At 32.8% G+C, this 19776-nt stretch overlaps 1 protein-coding gene across 11 annotated transcripts in view; it reads right to left on the bottom strand.

The window, feature by feature from the left end:
• The window catches only part of tpd52 (tumor protein D52), a 214075-nt gene that overhangs the window by 127354 nt on the left and 66945 nt on the right, over nucleotides 1-19776 (bottom strand). For 8 of the 11 annotated variants that reach the window (XM_069921147.1, XM_069921149.1, XM_069921155.1 and 5 more), the window contains 2 exons: nucleotides 18425-18473; nucleotides 16709-17728 (listed from right to left, as the gene is read on the bottom strand). In XM_069921147.1, the coding sequence (XP_069777248.1) occupies nucleotides 17606-17728; nucleotides 18425-18473 (172 nt within the window). In that variant the 3' untranslated portion in view covers nucleotides 16709-17605. Of the gene's footprint in view, nucleotides 1-16708; nucleotides 17729-18424; nucleotides 18474-19157; nucleotides 19199-19776 lie in introns of those variants that run through there. The other 3 variants (XR_011352216.1, XM_069921156.1, XM_069921152.1) reach the window with 3 other exon arrangements.

Here is a 19776-nt window from a genome sequence, read left to right as displayed (position 1 = left end):
GAAGGCCTCCCAAATCATACCTCCATGTCAATTTCTCCATCGATACCCAAGCTAATGTAGCTCTCCTCAAAAAAAAACGTATCACTTTATTTAATTCCTTAAAAAATCTCCCTGGTATAGAATTGACTGAAACAAATACTGAATACAAGGATATACATTCATTTTAATGCAATTTACTCGACCCATCAATGCTAATGGTAAATTTTTCCATCTATTTAAATCCAACTTAATTTTATTTAACAATGGCAAGTAATTTAAATTATATAAATTTTGATATTCTTTATCCACAATTACACCCAAATATTTAATCTTATTTGACCATTTAAATTTAGTAAATTGCCTACAATCTGAATAATCTCCATCAGATATCAGTAATATCTCACTCTTATCCCAGTTCACCTTATAACTGGACATCGATCCATAAAATTTTAATAAATCCTCTAAAGGTTCTAAAGAATTTTTAGGTTGAGACACATCTTCAGCAAATTGATTAATCTTATATTCCTGTTGCCCTACCTTAATTACCATAATATTTACATTTTGTCTAATTGTCTGAGCTAATGGTTCTATAACCAATGCAGATAAGGATGGCGACAATGGGCAGGCCTGTCTAGTTGATCTATACAAATTAAATACCTGCGAAACCTGACCATTCGTCACCACCCGTGCAGGAGGATTAGTATATAATGCCTTAATCCAACCAATAAAGAGTGGATCAAATTTAAATCTCTCCAGCACTTTAAATAAAAATTTCCACTCCACACGATCAAAGGCCTTTTCAGCGTCTAGCGCAAATACCATTGGTTGGTTGGGTTGTTTTATTCGTCATGAGTCTTTTTGTAATCAATTTAGTAATATTATCTGCCGAATATCTATTCTTAATAAACCCTGCTTGATCTATATGTACCAATTGTGGTAAAACTTTTGCTACAATTTTATAATCTGCATTTAATAAAGATATAGGTTTATATGGCACCACTTTTAATGGATCTCTCTTTTTTTGGTATAACCGTTATCAGTGCTCTTGAAAATGACTCAGGGAATAAACCTGTATCTGTAGCCTGTTTAAGTACATCCATATACACCGGCATCAACAAATCATAAAATTCTTCATAAAACTCTGTCGTAAACCTATCTTCCCCAGGTGACTTCCCACTTGACATAGATTGTAATGCCTCTTTAAGTTCAAAATCCGTAAATGGATTATCTAATAATTTTATATCATTCTCATCCAATAAGGGTAAATTTAACTCAGACAAAAATGAATCAATTTGTTCAACATCTACATTCCCTTCAGATTGATACAAGTCCCGATAAAAAGCTCGGAATTCCTCACTAATCTCTTGTGGTTTATGTAACACCTGAATTTCCTCTTATTGCATTGATAGTTCTAGAGACATGTTCAGTCTTCAGTTGCCATTTGTCAAATAGAAATACCTTATGAGCCCTTTCCCCTAACTCATAATAACACTATTTTGATCTCAAAATCAATCTCTCATAATTATAGGTTTGCATTGGATTATAATGAAGCTTCAAATTAGATAACTGTATCTTATTCTCTTCCATTGCATTTTCCTGAAACTTTTTCTCCAAAGTTGCAATTTCTTTTTCTAACTCCAAAAGTTCTGCTATATATTGCTTTTTCACTTTAGCTGTATAACTAATAATTTGACCTCTCAAATATGCTTTCAAAGCATCCCACAGTGTAAATTTACTATTTACTGACCCCTCATTCATCTCTAAAAAAAATTTAATCTGATTTCTCAAATATGAAACAAATTCAGGTCTTTTTAACAACATCTCATTAAACCTCCAATGATAAGATGTTTCCACCTTCTCAGCAACCTCACAAGAAATCAACAACAAGGAATGATCTGACAGAATTCTACTCTTATACTCCGCACTATCAACTCTACCCTGTAAATGAGCCGACACCAGAAAAAAATCTATTCTAGAAAAAGACTCATGATGAATAAAACAAATAATCTTTCTCAGTCGGATGAATACATCGCCATATTTCAACTAAATTCAAATCTTCCATCAATTCAAATACTCTTCGCCATCTTAGTTTTCTTAACAATTTTTGGAGATTTATCCAACAATGGATCCAAACAACAATTAAAATCACCTCCCACCATTACATTCTCATTTGATTGATTCAAATATAAAAAAAGCATCTGTACATCATCTTCATTTGGTGCATACAAATTCAATAAAGTCCAAACTTTTAAAACCCTTCCACCATTCTCAGAAAAAAGATTCTAAAACAAAAGGCACTTTTTTATGTATCAAAATTGTTGCACCTCTAGATTTAGAATTAAAAGAAGATGCCAAAACATGTCCAACCCAATCTCATTTCAATTTTAAATGTTCCTTTTCCGTCAAATGTGTCTCCTGCAAAAAAGCAATGTTCACCTTCATCTTTTTAATGTAATCCAACGCACGTTTCCTCTTAACCAGATGATTCATCCCTTTAACATGTTGCAAAATTCAATTTACTCATTATGTCTTAACAAACAAATCCCAACACAAACCCACACACAAATTTAAGATCCAAGTTAAAAAAAACCTTTTCTAACCCAAAAATATCCTTTAAACCATTTATATAAAAAAACGAAAAAAACCACCTAAGTGGTACCCTCCTCTATAGACCGGGTGTGGTCTAAATCACTAGTGGCAGATGACTTCAGAAGATGCAGTGCCATCCACCCCCACCCTCCAGCTGACATTCACACATCTCAAAAATCCCCAAAATAATACAGATAATTCAATCAACTACACCCAAAATTCCACCCAATTGATCCTGAACACCAGTAGCACCAACAAATTCAGCAGACTGGTCATCCCATCCCCTCCAAGTCGAATGTTGCTCTTCAACATTCTTCCTGCCATTTCCATTTCCGTTCCCATTCCGCTTCGGAGAACCTTGGGACTTTGCTTCTCTCTATAACTCAGAACTATGTGAATTAATCGGCAAAGAATTAGCAAAAGCCAAAGCTTCAGTTTCATCATCAAAAAACTAGCTTGAAAATTTCCATAGAACACCTTCAATACTGCAGGATACCTATTTGCAAATCGGTAACCTTTCCTCCATAACACAGCTTTAGCTAGATTAAACTCTTTCTGATGTCAAATCACATCTTGACTTAAATCTGCATTAAAAAACCCTATTTCCCTGGATCATCATAAGCCCTGATTTTGCTGAGCCTTCTGGACAGCGTCACAAAATTACCTCCCGATCTTGATACCTTAGGTAACGAATGAGAACGACTCGGGGAGGTTGATCAGGAAAAGGTTTTCTTCATATTGCTCTATGTGCTCTATCCAACTCCAATCCCTCTGGAAAAGCATCTTTCCCCAACACCTCTGGTATCCATTTTCGAAAAAACTTCACTGGATCAGTACCTTCAAAGTCTTCAGGCAAACCTACTATTTTAACATTATTACGTCTGCTTTGATTTTCCAATGAATCAGTCTTCAAAAATTCACGCTTCTGAACATTCCAATCAGTAAGACAATGCTCCAAATAATCTATCTGTTCAGTATACCAATCCACAGTATCCGTACAATCACAAAACGCCTGTTTAATATCTTTGAATTCATCCTGAACTACATCCACTGCTCTCAAACATCTAGCTACATCCTGCTTAATTGATGCCACCTCTCCTCTCTTCAGTAAATTGAATCTTACTTTCTTTAAAACCCTGAGTAACTTGGGCTGCCATATTATTCATATGCCGCATAAATTCTTCAGAGACAGATAAAGTAGTTTCCTCTTCCACTTGCACTGTTTGAAATGTCTGGAAGGTAGGTTCAAAAGATATATGTCCAATTAAAACATTATTATATCAAAATAAATTAATTCCTTTTTCTATGTATAATCCTTATTTGAAAGATTGGTATTAGTAGAAGACAGTTTTGAAGCAGGTTCATTTATTTTGTTTATTTGTATAATATCAAGTAAGTGATTTTTTTAAGGGAGTCGTATGGTTGGGGAATAATATTGCCGAGTCAATCGAAGTTTGAATTGTTACTTATGGATAAGGGAAAGGGTTTGTTTCAGAAATGTATTTGTTGTTGCAGGCAAAAATGAAGTAGTCAGGTGTATTGAGATTGAGAGATAAATGGGAACAGGAGTTATCTACTTTTATTTCTGAGGAAGAATGGTCAAATTTATGTTTGAACAGTGTGACAAAATGAGTTAATGTACATTATAGTTTAGTTAATTAAAATTTTTTACATCAGTTATATTGAACTCCTGAAAAATTAGAGATATGGTTTTAGTGATTCAGATAGGTGTTTTAGATGTGGCAATCAGATAGGTACTTTTGTTCATTCAATGTAGGATTGTGTTAAAGTTAAACCTTTTTGGGAAAAGATAATTAAATTTTTGCGACATTTATTTCAAATAGAAATATGTGGATCCATGGTTGTGTTTATTGGGTCATATGAATCCTTTAATAGCATGTTTAGATAAATTTTGAATTGTATTTATTCGATTAAGTTTGGCTGTTGCTATAAAATGTTAGCAGTAATATGGAAAAATGATGTGGAGTTAAATATACAAAGATGGCATAATGAAATTCAATTAAGTTTGCGCTTAGAGAAAATTACCTATAATTTATGAAATAATTACTCTTTCTTTGAGAAAATGTGGACTCCTTATTTGGAATGTATGAATTTAGATGTTAGGTAACTTTTGTTAGATTTTGGGGAAGTGGTATATTGTAATTCAACCCACATTGATTTTGTATTTTTAATGAATTTTTTTATATGTAATTTGAGCTCCAAGGAAGGGGAGGGTTGTTAGGGGAGAGATGGGGGGGGGTGTGAAGGTTATATGGGGGCTGTTAAATTTTGTTTACTTTATGTTTGATAATTGTATTTTGTAAAATTTTAAATAAAGTTTACCAAAAAAAGGGAATCAAAAAAGACTTAGGAATAAAAACAGGCAAAGCCTGAAAAACATATATAAATTTAGGCAAGATATTTATTTTAATACATTTGATTCAACCAACCAATAATAAAGGGTGACAAGTTTGATAATGCACTGTAAAGGTTAATTTTCACATGTTATAATATCTGGGTGTATGGGGAGCTTGCTTTCATTTTTCGAAGCATCGAAATACTTCTTATTTCATCTTATTTTGTTTATTTCTTTTACATTTGTTTAAAGAATATCATTATTATACAGTATTCTTTGCTATTCGTTATGAAAATCTCTGTTAAATTATGCAAAATGTTTAATCGTTATCAACAAATTAAAGCTGTTTATAATTCTTCACAATTGTTACGCCTAAATAAGTAAAATTATTTCTTACAATTTTAAAAGGAAGATTAGTATTTCAAATTATTCAAAGTAGAGTTCACTTTTATGTAAATTCAACTTATAAACTGAAAATTGACTAAAATGAGAAAGTAAGGAAAGCAGAGAAGGCAATGAGGTCTAAAGATTTGAAATAAAAAGCAATAAATTATCAGCATAAAGTGAAAATTTGTGGGCAGTGCCATTCCTTAAAATACCAAAAGCAATAGCTAAGGATTCTAGAGCCAGGTCAAAAAGCAATGGACTTAAAGCATCCTTGTCTGATCCCATGCTGGAGTTTTAATGGTTAAAATTCTGAAAATTACTAAGAATACAAGCAGAGGGGGACAGATATAGTAATTTAATCAGCCCCAAAATTACATTTTTCTGAAGTCTTAAATAAATAATTCCATTCTACCCAGTGAAAAGCCTTCTCTGCTTCCAAAGATCTCTTTAGAAGAAGCAAATATAATCTTTAATAAATGGTATATATTGAAATGCAAATACCAATTTCTATTAAATCTAGTCTGATCATCAGATACAAGTGGCAAAATATTTTCAAGTCTATGAGCCAAAACATTGGTTGAAATTTTAGTATCAACATTGAGTAAAGAAATTGACCTGTATGAAGAGCAGATGACTGGGTTTTATTCTTTTTAAGAGTAAACAAGATGGAAGCTTCATAAAAAGACTGGCAGCTTGCCCAACTTAAAAGAATCAGAAAACAAAAGAGCATAAGTGAGGTGTAAGTAAAGAGGAAAAAGTATATTAAAATTCTCCAGAAAATCTATCAGGACCTGGTGACTTCCCAGAATGTAATGAATGTACAGCCTCCACAATTTACTCTTACAAAATAGGTTGATCCAACGGCTTTTGATTAGCAGCAGAAAGTACAGGAATTTTCAATTGATCTAAAAATTTCTTTACAATATTATCCTTAGGAGAAACGAAAGTATAAATTTCAGAATAAAAATCCTTAAAGGTATAATTTATTTCCAAATGATCAGTTGTCATATCACCATTAGCTTTGCAAATTTATTTAATTTGTCAATTGGCTGCTAAAGATTTTAATTAATTAGCCAATAGTTTACCTGTTTTATCTCCATTGATATAAAATTGACTTTTATCTTTTAAAAGTTGGCTTTCAATTGGATACTTAAGATCATATTCAGTTTTAATTTTGACATGCCATTTATATAAAGCAGGGTCTGGAGCCAGAGCATACTTCTGATCTCATTGTTTCAGTTGGTTAGCTAAATCAGTTTTGTCCTTATTGACTTTTTTTATTAATACTTTTGTGGTGTGTTATAATTGATGTAAAAAATTTATATTGAACTAATCTGTATCTAACATTTATTGTGTTTGTCATTCTATCTTGATATAAGCCTGACCAATTTTGTTCATCAATGTTAATATTTAAATCTGTCTCCCATCGCTGTCTGGATCTATGTATCCCATCTGGGAGTCCCCTTCACAAATAAAGAAAATTTCTTTATATGTCTTTTGTGAATCAGCATTTCCACATCACCACATTTTAGTAACAACATTGTTGGACCCAATTTATCTCTTAAATAAGCCCTTAATTAATAATAACAAAAAAGTACATTATTTTGTATCCCAAATTTATTTATTAATTGTTCAAATGATGTTACATTTCTTCCTTTGTACCAATTTTCTATATATCTAATTCCTTTTTGAGACCAAATGTTTAAAAATTGATATCTATTAAAAATGGAAAAAGTCAATTTTGTATCAAAGGCATTTTAGGCAGGACAACCCCCCATTCCAATTTTGTTGTTTACCTTATTCCAGATATTAATCAAATGTTTCATCAAAGGTGCTTCCCTCTCCCCAGATATTATTTTTGATTCCCATTTATATATAAAGTCTTCTGATATTCTCTTTCCTCATTATCAATTTCTATTTAATCCAAACTGGCTTTTCTCCCTCATCAAAGCTGTTTTATAATAATTCTTAGAATTGGTAACTGCAAACCTCCTAACTCAAACTTTCATGTCAGTTTATCTAAAGAAACTCTTGACATCTTACCATTCCAAAGAAAGTTTCTTATATATTTATTTAATTCTTGAAAAAGCTTTTGTGGTATCATTATTGGTAATGTTTGAATTAAGTATTGCACTCTAGAAAATATATTCATTTTAACACAATTAACCCTATCCAATAATGTTATTGGCTGTATCTTCCTCTTGTTCAAATCTTCTTCAATTTTCTTAAGTGAAGCTAAGTAATACAATTTATATAAATTATTTATTATCTACATGTATCCTTAAATATTTTATTCCATTCATTGGCCATTTAAATTGGGTACCTTGTTGGCACTGAGTATAATCTCCTATAGTTAGGGGCATCATTTCACTTTTATCCCAACTCGATACTTTTCCACATTCTTCCCATCTCAAGTATAAGTAACAAACCTATTATAGAGACTCTTTCCTTATTCTAATATATCCTAATTTCAAAGTATAATCTCTCAAAGCACGAGTTGCGATATCCCAAATTTAGATCTCTTTAATCCAATAAATCAAACTCTGTGGCTGTTACTTTATGTAATTTTAATTCGTCGATAGAACAGATAAACATTTTGCATAGCTTCGCCACAAGACTTTCCTAACAGTGAATAACAAAACATTTACTGAATAAAGATGGTTTTTTGGACTCTAATTACTCAAAATGTTTTCATAACAAATGTGTTAACTAAAGACTGCTATAAAACACAAAGATATATAGAGATACAAAAACTTGAGATACAAAAATACAAAGAAAATGTTCTCATATTCATGCTTCCTTCACATCATGTAGAATGAGTAAGCAGTTAGTCAGGGCAGAAGTTATGACATATTACATCATAGTCACGATGGTAACACTACAAACAATAGTTCTCTTTAAAAGACAGGCACAAAATTAACTAAGAATCGTAAACATAAGGTTTTAACCTTTAAATATATTGGTTCTGACAAGAAGATCAAAACATCATCAGGAAATAAATTAATTTTATATTCATCTTGATTAACTTTAAATCCATTACTCAAGATCAAATCGAATCAATTCTGCAAGTGTTCTATTGCTAAAATAAATAAAGCAGGTGATAATGTACATCCTTGTCTACTAGATCTGGTTAATGGAAGCAATACTGAAACCTGCCCATTTGTTACGGCTTTAGTCTTAGGTTCATTATATAAGGCTCTAACCCAATTTACAAATACCTGTCCCATCTCAGATCTTTCAAACACCTGATCCATATTTATCAACTTTGGTAAGAATTGCAATCATCTTATAATGTACATTTAATAGTGAAATAGGTCCATATGATCATGGTTTTAAAGGGTCTCTGTCTTTTTTTGGTATTTATTATCACAGAAGAAAAAGATTCTGGGAAAGTGTGTGTTACTGCTGCCTGTTCGAATACTTCCATAAAAGGCAAAATCAGCAAATTGTTAAATTGTTTATAAAATTCAGATGAGAAACTATCTTCTTCCAGAGATTTATTACTCACCTCCATTGGTAGCCTTATTTGTGACAAAAAAATCTATTTTATTCTTCTCTCTGTGACACTGATTATTATAACTTAGAATAAAATTGCTTTAAAGCTTCATTGATTTCTTGAGGTTTATAGGCAATTGCATTCGGCTCTAATTTAATTGCATTAATCATTCTTGAATCTTGTTCTGTTTTCAGCTGTCAAGCAAGACTTTATGAGCCTTTTCACCTAACTCATAATATCTCTGCTTAGTTCTCATTATTGCTTTTTCTGTTCTATATGTTTGTAATATATTATCCTGAAGTTTCTTATTTATGTTTTCTACGTTTTTCATCAAGGTCGGTCTTTGCAGATCTTTTTCTAAAGATTTATCTCTTTGTCTTATTGGTCTCATTCTTTCATATAGTCCATCTTAATTTTAGAAGTATAACATAATTAGTCCTCTTAAATATGTTTTCATCATGTTTCATAAAATAAATTTATTATTAATTGAATTAGATAAGAACAATTTGAATTTGCCTTTTGACAAAAAAAACACAAAAATCTGGCCTTTTTAATAACATTGAGAAATCTCCATCTATAAATTGATACTTCTTTATCTAACATTGTGTCATTAATAAAGATGAATGAGCTGATAAAATTTTGTTTTGTAACCATCTTGATCAACTCTGCCTTGGAGATATGCTAATATTAAAAGTAAATTATCCTTGAATGAGAATTGTATGTATTTGAATAAAAAGAATAATCTCTCTCTCTTGGGTGAATTCTTCTCCAGAATGTCCATCAAATTCAGATCCTTCAAGGTGGCTTTCACTGCCTTTGTCCTTGTTACTGCTCTAGTTGATCTATCTAAAACTGGATCAAGACAAAAATTAAAATCCCCAGCTATTAAAATATTCTGATGTGCTCCTGCCAGATGAAGAAATGTTTCTTGTATAAATTTTTAGTCATCCACATTTAGCACACACATATATATTGCATATTAACTTCAATATTATAATGAAACCTTGATGAGACAAAACACACCTACTGCAGCTAACGCCAAGGACAGAAACAGAGATCGTTACATTTTCACAATATTAAAAACACACTTTAATCATATATATATATATTTTTTTTCAAAAGGGTCCATAATTCTAAAATAAATTGACAATGTACTATAACATAGTACATGCAGAGTCAATCACTACATTTTGTATAGTGACTGGAAAAGTCTTCTTTATCAAGATTGCCACTTCCCTGGCTTTTAAATTAAATAAAGAAGCTGTGACATATCCCACCCAGTCACTTTTCTTAATTTCTGATGTTCTCTTTCAATTAAAAAAAGCTACATCTACTTTCATTTTTTTTAATGTCAGTATCTTTTCCTCTTCACACGACTGTTTAATCCATTAACATGAAAACTTAAGAAGATCAACATATTATTTATTGATATTTAATTTAGTCCAAATCCAGTGATATTTCCTCCACCTCTTGACCTTAAATTTTTTTTTAAAACACAAGCAAAAATCTTACTTTGTTTTACAGGGTGATTTAACCCTTTAATATTAAACCTAAGTAAATTAATACTTTGATCCATTTTAACTATTTAAAAAATGTAAGAGGCTAGCAAATAAGGAACTTATTCCAATTATAATGAACAGGGATTGAAAATAAGATAACCAAAAACAGATGTGGCTTTGCAAAGCCAAAACAGCTTCTAAAGAAATGTTAACACCCCCTCCACCCTCATCCCAAAGCCAGAAAGCCAAACAATAGACAGATGGGACACTAATTAATTTGCCAATCTCCAAAATTTTCTACTGACAGAACTTCAATATTATAATGAAACCTTGATGAGACAAAACACACCTACTGCAGCTAACGCCAAGGACAGAAACAGAGATCGTTACATTTTCACAATATTAATAACACACTTTAATCATTATTAACAAGGGGAAATCCTTAAGAATACACAGATATTGAAATATTAATTTAAATAATTAAATCTGAATCAAAAAGCTTAATATTTTAAGCTAAATGAGTAAAAAATATAAAATGTCAAAAAAACTAATCAAAATGTATAATTAATAGAATAAGATCTTAACATGTTTAAACACTAAGAGTCAAGAAGTGAATCAGCTGCAGAGAATTAGAGCCATGAATTAGAGTATTACTAGGGCCATGAAGACCCTTCAGCTATTTTATTCATCTGCTAGAGAACACAATAGTATGTCTATTTCTGGGGTATGGTATTGGGCATGTGAACGATGTGGCCAATCCAATATAGCAGAATAATGAAGTTGCAATCCAAAACCTGACCTGCTGAGACTTTTCAGCTTCTTTATTCACTCAGTATAACTGAATGGTTATATGGTTACATGGAATGGTGGTTATTAGGGTCCCATTGCTGAGTATAACACAGGGGCTGTAAGTTAGGTTGTGCGACGGTATTATAGTGCCAATGACCCGGGCTCGAATCCAGCGCTGTCTAAGTTTGTATGTTCTCTCCATATCTGTGTGTTTCCTCCCACCCTCCAAAACATAGAGAGTTGTAGGTTAATTTGGGTGCAATTGGGCAGCATGGGTTTAAATAGGCAGAATTAGCTTTTACCGTGCAGTAAATAAAAAAAATTAAAACATGAGAAAACAGACAGTGCAAATGTGTACACTCCCTCAGCATGCAAATTACGTTCACAAAATGTTCTGCAGTTATGCACCCATTCCAGTCAAGATCACTGTCTCTCTTCCTAGCCTTGGGATCTTTCAATTTGCTACTTACTGCTGCATGGGAGGTCATCCAAGCTCCTTAAACAAAGGAAAAGATTTGCTTTTCCTTCATTCCAAAGGAGCATGCAGAGCAGCTTAGAGGATTTTCTTGCAGCAGTAGGAAGAGTTCTGCTTGTATTGTGATCTGCACCTTTAAGGGAAGGCTGGGGGCGTGGCAAGATGGTGTAGGGAACAGACGTGCCTTCCAGACCTCTCCTGACTCTGATTTATTGTTTTGTCTTTAAATGCCCGTTAAAGTTCTTTTAAAAGTTTATAAATAATAAGAGGTGCTGGATTAGTGCCTAATGGTTTATATGCAAAAAAAAGGTAAAAGAAAACATCAATAGACTGTTAAAAAACTACATTTTCCGAAATTGTCTGAGCCTACTTGTTTACAAGAAGCCAGGACTCAGCGTAGAATGGATCCAGAAGAAGACGTACAGAATTCAGCATTGAAACTCTGTTTTAAACCGGCAAGACTCTCTGAAGGTCGCACTCAGCAGCTTTCAGAACAAAGAACTGGACGAGTGCCAGTATTTCACACAACGGTCACTGTGAGTGCTGTTACTGAGACTTTGACAGTTGAATCAGCTGGGGCGCCACCAGCTGGAGAGTTAAAGAGCTGTCATTCGACTACTACAGTGGTGGCGCTGCAAAATGCATCTTCAATTACAACGGTTTTTCCAGACATCGATTCAGTGAAGATGATTAAAGAGATTTGGCTTAAAGATAACCCTGATCTTCAGTCTCCTGGCATTGCTGGGGGGACTTTGAGAGGGATTTTTATACGAAGTCAAACTGCTAGAAAAGATACTAAATTAAGGGAAGGGACAGAAGATCCCGTGGTCTCTAAGGAACAGCAAGACCCCATTATGCCTGAATCTACTTCTGTTGAAATGTTTGTTAAGGATCTTGAAGATAAGATATATTCTGTATTGAGTCACTTAGCTAATTTTGTGAACCCGTTTATTTCCAAGATTAATGCGATGGCGGAAGCCATTAATGGAGCTTTTAAGCTTGAAACCATTGAAAGATTTGAAATGTGTGATCAAGGTTTAGTCGATGTACAGGATCAACTGCAAGATGAAAATAGAATAATTGAAACATTGCAGATCCAAAATAAAAATTTAGCAATAAAGATTGATTATTTGGAGAATCAATCTAGATGGAACAACGTGAAAATTGTTGGTTTGCCAGAAGGCACAGAAGGACCAGATCCAAGAAAAATTTTTACTGAATGGATTCCACGAGTGTTAGGACAGGATAAATTCCCTGAAGGTTTAATACTGGAACGTGCTCATAGAGTTTTAAGAAGAAAATCTTTTTCAGGACAGAATTCAAGAACTGTTCTGATCCGTTGTTTAAACTATTGTGACAGAGAGACAATTTTACGTACGGCTATTAGAAATGCCCAGCAAAATAGATCTCCTTTGATGGTTCAGAATAATCCTGTTTTCTTCTATCAAGATTTGAGTCAAGAAATTATGTTTCAACGACGTGAATTTAATTCTGTGAAAGAACGGTTGTGGAAAAAAAGACATAAGGCAACATTCAGGTATCCTGCGGTACTGAAGATTTTTCAGGATGGAAATCAGCCAAAGTTCTTTGACAATCCTAAAGAGGTTATGGACTTTGCTCAGTCTCTACCAATCATGCAGTTTCAGGAACGATGTAGTCCTTCAAGGTCTCCAAAGAGAATAGAGATGTAAGGTGGGATCCAGATTTTTAAAAGAAATGGAAGCAATGGTGACCGAAGTGGTAACGTTGATTTAAAAAAATAAATCTTTTATTTTTTTTGAGAAAGTTTAAATAGTTTAAATAATGATGATAGTTTAATTAAATGGGAGTTGGGAGAGGGAACTGGGTGGGCACTAGTTTCCAGAAGTCATCAGCTACCTGTGAGTTATCTCACACCCAATATTTTGGGGGAGTTACCGCTTTGGGCGGTTTAAACAGGAGGTAGTTGTGACCTCTGACCTGTTTTTTTTTCTTTTTAATTTTTAGGTTAAGAAGTGAAGGTTTTTTTAAATTATTTTTTTTTAAATTCTTTGTTTTCTGATTGTAATTGAGAGGGAATTAGGAGGTTTTTTTTCTCCTTTTTTTGGGGGGGGGGGGTTTCTCTTTTTTCTCTTTTTTAAGAAGATGATGTCACAGAAGATAATAAGTCAAAAATTGAGGATGTTGAATTAGATGAAGAGGAAGATGAGGGGAAAGGTGATAAGAAGAAAAAGAAAACCAAGTACAAATACATTGAGGGAGGAGAGTTTAATAAAATTAAGTTAATTTCGATAGAGAATTTTGAAGATGTTATAAATGAAGAATATGGAGAATTTTATAAGAGTTTGAACTTTGTTTTTCTTTTTTTTTCTTTTTTTTATATAAGGGGAGGGGAAGGGAATAAAAAGTTTATCTGATTGTTTTTCTAAGGGATGTTTTTGTTCTCTCGATGAATTATAAAGGAAACTTGGTATTAATGGAAATTCTGTATTTATTATTAATTATGATTTTTTGTATAACAGATATGTGGTTGATATATGATTTTAATATTTGAACTTAGTTTTAAAGTGGATTTCATTTGTTAAACACATGTATTATGTTTGATTTAAATATATGTTTAAGGGTATTATTTTAGTATTGGGTTTTTTTTTGTTGTAACTTTTTTTGTTGTTAAGTTTTATCTTTTTTTGTAAGTGTGGTTTTTTTCTTTTTTTTTACAACATTGTTAATTAATTCTTTACTCTTTATTTTGGGGGGAGGGTTGGACTAATTTTAAATTAGATGATTAATGTTGTGTTATAATTATTGGGGGGGGTTAATTTGTGTAGTTTAATGATGTAGTATTCTAATTTTTATTATCTTATTTATTATTTCTTTAAATGTAATTTTTATTTTATTCATGTCAAAAAAATTTAAATAAAGTTTAAAAAAAAAGGGAAGGCTGATCATAGTTCCTCAAATGATTGTAGCAGTAGAAAATTTTGCAATTAATCAATAAAGAAGCACACATTGAACTGATACACCAAAACCAGTAATGCTATTCTGGGGGGGAAAGAAAAATCAAGTTTTGCAAATGGCTTTATGGTGACTAACAAAGTTGTTCTAATGCTATTAATAAATATATATAAATTTCCAGGCAAAGTTCTTCAACAGCAGTTCACCCTTCATACTGAAGCGACAGTCTTAGATTTTAATGTTCATATCTTTTAATCTGCACTCTTCTGAGTCAACAAGAGAAAAAAGTACCAAGCAGAAATGGAAAAGATAGAAAGGAATAATTGGAAACAGATGAAAAGGTAAGTATATGAAAGTAGAAAGAAAACAATTTTGTTTTTATATGTAAAGTTTCAGTGAGCGTTATTGAAGATGAAAGATTGACCTCTAGTGGCAAAGCAGGAATAAGCAGTACCAGTGATAGAGGAAGTGCTGGTCGGCACTGGGAAATAACTGAAGATACTGATTGGATCAGGAGTTGCAAAAAAATAATGACAGTACAGGGTAGGATTAATTTGAGCAGAGGTTTTATACCTATAATGGGAATTTGTCCTCCTCAGTGTACTATTTATCAGTGTTATTTTGTGGTTTTGCTTTGTCCCCTTCCTTCTCTTAGTATTTGTCAGTTTCAGTTCTTCATTCATTCTTCTTTGTCTACCATTCACCACAATATAAGTTCATTTAACTTGCTTTTTCTATATAGTAATCTTGCCCTGTACCTCTTGTTATTTATACCAAGTTTTGACAAGAAGAGATCTTGCTCCTTAGGCAAAACAAATGGAACTTTGAATACATCTTTTGTTAGTTTTCCCCATTTACTATGGACAGCCAGTTCTTAATTTCAGCAACCTTTTTGCATTTTTGACTCTTTAGGCCCAATGGATGGTGGTGTGGGAGGTGGTTTAGGAACAATTTTTGCACCTACATTCCAGCATTCAGAGGGGAGTGAGTGGGAAGTGAAAGAGTGGTACATAAAGTGAAGGAGAAAAGAGAAGATGAGTTTGTTGGAGCTGATGAAAATGACAAAGAATAAAATGCTGGATGCAGAGGCCAGTGGGGTGAAAAGTGAAGACCAGGAGAATGCTATCTCTGTTCTAACAGCCAGGGAATAGATAGTCGCAGAAGTGAGAGCAATTATGCAATAAATGTATGCTATGCCCACAGCAAGTTATGGAGTCTGAATCTCTGTACGTGTCCTTGAACATGCATGCTTCCCTTTAGATAGGGGAATCAAAGGTTATAGCAAATAGGCAGTAAATTGAAACCAGATCAGAATGATGCCAGCTCAAGAGGCTAATTGGCCAGCTCTTGCTTTTAGATTTGACTCCACCGCACACAGCCCATTAATTTACTGAAACTCACACAGCTGTTATGGTTGGGTTTCTCCAAGAAACCATTTTTTAAATTGATATTGCCTTAGAATCTAATAGAAGAGTTCACTTGGCACCCACTTGTATATTTAGCATTACCAACTAAAAGTGAATCAGCACATGCCTACATTTTCCCAGTAATTTCATCCCTGCCGTGAAGGAATCAACTTTATTCATTTTTACACTGCCATCTCTGTTACTTCTGCAGTTCTCAAATCAGTCAGAACTGAGGGTATAATCTTAACACAGTATCAAACCTCCAAATCCTTCTGAAACAGTAACTCAGGGCTTTCCCAAATCCCACAGCAATTTACAAAAGTTCTACAGAGTTGTGAACAGTGTAGGCCATTACATAAACCAACCTCCCCTCTACAAACTCCATCCACACATCCTGCTGTCTGGAAAGCAGCCAACATATTAAAGGATCCATCTCATCCCACTCACATCCTCTTCAAGGAGTTTCCTTCCTGCTGTTAGACTCTTAAACAGACCTCTCATTAGTAAAATGACAATGCCTTTAAACAGTTTTAACTGAACACTTCTCTGTAAAACTATACCATGCATTTCCATTTTATTTTTCAGTAAACATATCACTTGTGTTGACTTGCCTGGAAAAATGACAGTATTAACTGTCATTCAGAACTGTTTGGTCAGGGAAGTTTTCAGATTGGAATAAACCTGTATTGCTGTTTTCCATTAAATGGAATAGAAGGTTGAAATGCCCAAAATTAAGATAATAGAGTGCATCCAAATAAAAATACAACATTTCAATGAATTTTGAAAAAAAAAATCACATTTAACACTTCACCATCAATCTTTATTAAGTGTTTTTTTTTGTTACAGGGCACATCAAGATATTTGTGACTGTACAATATTTCAAACGAACAAAAAGAAATACCATTTTACAATGTTAACATTGAACTCACAAACATTAAATATTTAGTAACATGACATCTTTTAATGAATGCCATTCATTCATTTGGTCTACAACTTTCAGAGCCAAAAATCTGAACCACAACTGTTACTAACTGTCAACATGCATTAATATGGGAAGTATACATTTCAATCACCTCCCTTCTACAAAGTACTTTGCCATGAATTAAACGGGAATCTAGCTGAATAAGATTTTAAAATAGCCAAGAAACTGTAGAATTCCAAGTGTGAAAAGAAATGCAAATAACTTCTGATCAGTTTATGCTATTTTCCTACAAGCATGTTTTACACCATTGAGCTAGAATAACACCTTCCAGAAGCAAGATCTCCCATGTGTCTTTTAGTCAGTTGATATTAAAACACAAGCCATTTTTATGTTGGGCTATAGTGGGTCTGCTGGTTATTAAATTCATACTGAATATTTCAAAATAATCCACCCCAGGAAAAAATATCCCATATATCAAGATAGTTTCCCCGCAGTACAGCAAGGCATGGCATGAATCATTATTCAAGTCTGAAGAATATTTCTGCTGGAAAGTATTCTAAAACAAAGCAAGTTTGCTTCAAGGACCCAATTGATACAGACAATTTTAAAATAGTAATCTAAGGCCAGGTAGACCCCTTGCAACATGTTAAAGACAAGGTTCAATGTTTAAGACAAGGGCACAACTCGATGAAAGAATGCCATTATTTGCAGCAACTAATCTGAATGTTCTTGATTTGTAACATGTCAAAAAGAGATGGGAGTTAAAAATCACATTAACGAGTTTCTTGAGCATCTGAAACCTCCTCTGTAGTGGGCTCTGTGGCACTTGCATTTGCTGCAGAGTTTAGAACATTCCCAAAATCACCACCACCTTCCTTGTTGCCTGCGACCTTAGACTAAATAAAAAGTCAAATGAGCACATATATTTAAATATATTTTAAATGCAATACAAAATGAGACTGCTAAAGATTAAACAAAGCTTTACAAATTCTCTAAAGTTTTATCACACTGCAAAATGTTAATGCAGGAAAATTACACTTGAATAAAACATAGAAGCTGAAAAGTCATTTGCTATTTTTACAAATATACCAGATGTAACAGTATAGGTAACAGGTAATTCTTCTACACTCCCTTCAACCAAAACTAATGGTTCAAATAATTGCACAGCAGATCTCCACAATAATCAGGAATTATCACAACCTCTTTCTGGCTTAAGCAGCAAATTATGTTCCTCCAGTTAATGAAACAACTTTAAAAAAATTTTTTTGACCTAAATGACATGTGCAAAAGATCATGTATACAAGTATAATTAATGAAAGGATCCATTATCTTCTGATTATTAATCAAAACAAGTACTGTGCCTTTTGCACCTTCAGGCAATACTACTAATACACCACTAAAACAAATGGACCCATTCCAGGTAAATGGAAATCCTCCCCTTTATCAATAACGTAGCCTTTAGAAAACTATCACCAAACCCCACAAAAAATATTGTATCCATTCTCTAGGTTACAAGGAAAAATGCATATGGCATTCAAATTCTAACACTTAATTTCACTTTCATTATTTCATTGCATTGTAACTTCACTTACTTTTAAGTTTTCAACTCTATCTTCGAAGGATTTGAAAGTCGGTGAATTTCTGCAAAAAAAAGTTTAAACACTTCAATAGTGAACAGGAGAAGTGAATTTCTCACCAAGGTACAGTTAAAACATTTCAAACTTAAATACAATAACACTCATATAACATATACAAAGTCAGCAGAAAAAAAGTTTTAACATAGAATGGATATGGAACCATACAAAAACTTATTACATTAAAGGAATAGAAAACCAGAGTGCACAAAATGTATTCACAGCTGTATCATATGCAATGAAAAAATTAATTTGGACCAGTATCATAGTTCTACAGTACTAATGCAAAGCAGAATTTAGAAAGGTTTTTCCCTTGAAATCGTCGCATCACAAATGAGTTACGTTGCGTATGTTTAACAATACTGCAAATAAGAACAATAGTGAGGATCATTAAAAACTTGGCTTTAATTTTCTTTTCTTCATTATTCAGTTTTACATAAAAGTTGGAATTATGTGCAGATTAGGGTCATTCTGACAGCTCAAATGACATTTTTTTAAAAATCACACGCCCTTTCAAACCACCATGGCCAACTGAATTCCTCACCTCTGTAATGAAGACCAAGCATGATGGCAGTCAACATTAAAATTTATAAACAAAACTCAATTCTCAATGTCTACCATCTATAATGTGCAAAGCAAAAAATTAACAGGCAGTGAATATGCAATTAAAGCTCCATTATAATACAGTACCTCATAGCAGGCATACTAATTGAGTGTCGTAGGGAGTGAATGCTACCGGTCAGCATGAAGAAAACAGGAGAAAATTAGTTTAAACTATTTAATATTCTTAAAACTTTGTCCAAAGAGAAATTATGTTCTTGATACAACTCAGTTCATCATTTAAGAACGCAATTTTCTATTTGACGGTCAGCAAAAGGTTTTACATTTAAATTCAATTTCAGCCATGCATATTCCTGTACTGTAATGCAAAGATTTATCTTGTATTTCAGTATTTAAAGTTATTCTTTCTTACCTAAAAGAAAGTGAAATTGCATGTAATCTGCAAGGTGCCATTGAAATGGAGGGCATTAATAAGAAAATTGAACAAAACAGATCACTACCACTGCAAGATTTATAATTTTTGAATATTTCAAATCTCTGACCTTAAGATTAGCAACAGCATATTGAGATGTAAGAGGCATTTTAAAGAAGTGACAAATAGAATTGATCTGTAAGCTTGAAAAATGGGTGCAGAATCACAAAAATGCACATTTATATAATTTTCCAGAATTCTACTTTGATTTGAATACTGGATTAGAAATCAGTAAAGCGAATTAGAAGAAACCTTTTTTTAAAAAAATATCAGCAAT

The sequence above is a fragment of the Narcine bancroftii genome, chromosome 2 (assembly GCF_036971445.1).
Source record: "Narcine bancroftii isolate sNarBan1 chromosome 2, sNarBan1.hap1, whole genome shotgun sequence".
In the NCBI taxonomy this organism is placed as follows: domain Eukaryota; kingdom Metazoa; phylum Chordata; class Chondrichthyes; order Torpediniformes; family Narcinidae; genus Narcine; species Narcine bancroftii.
This window is presented reverse-complemented; position numbering and strand designations above follow the sequence as displayed.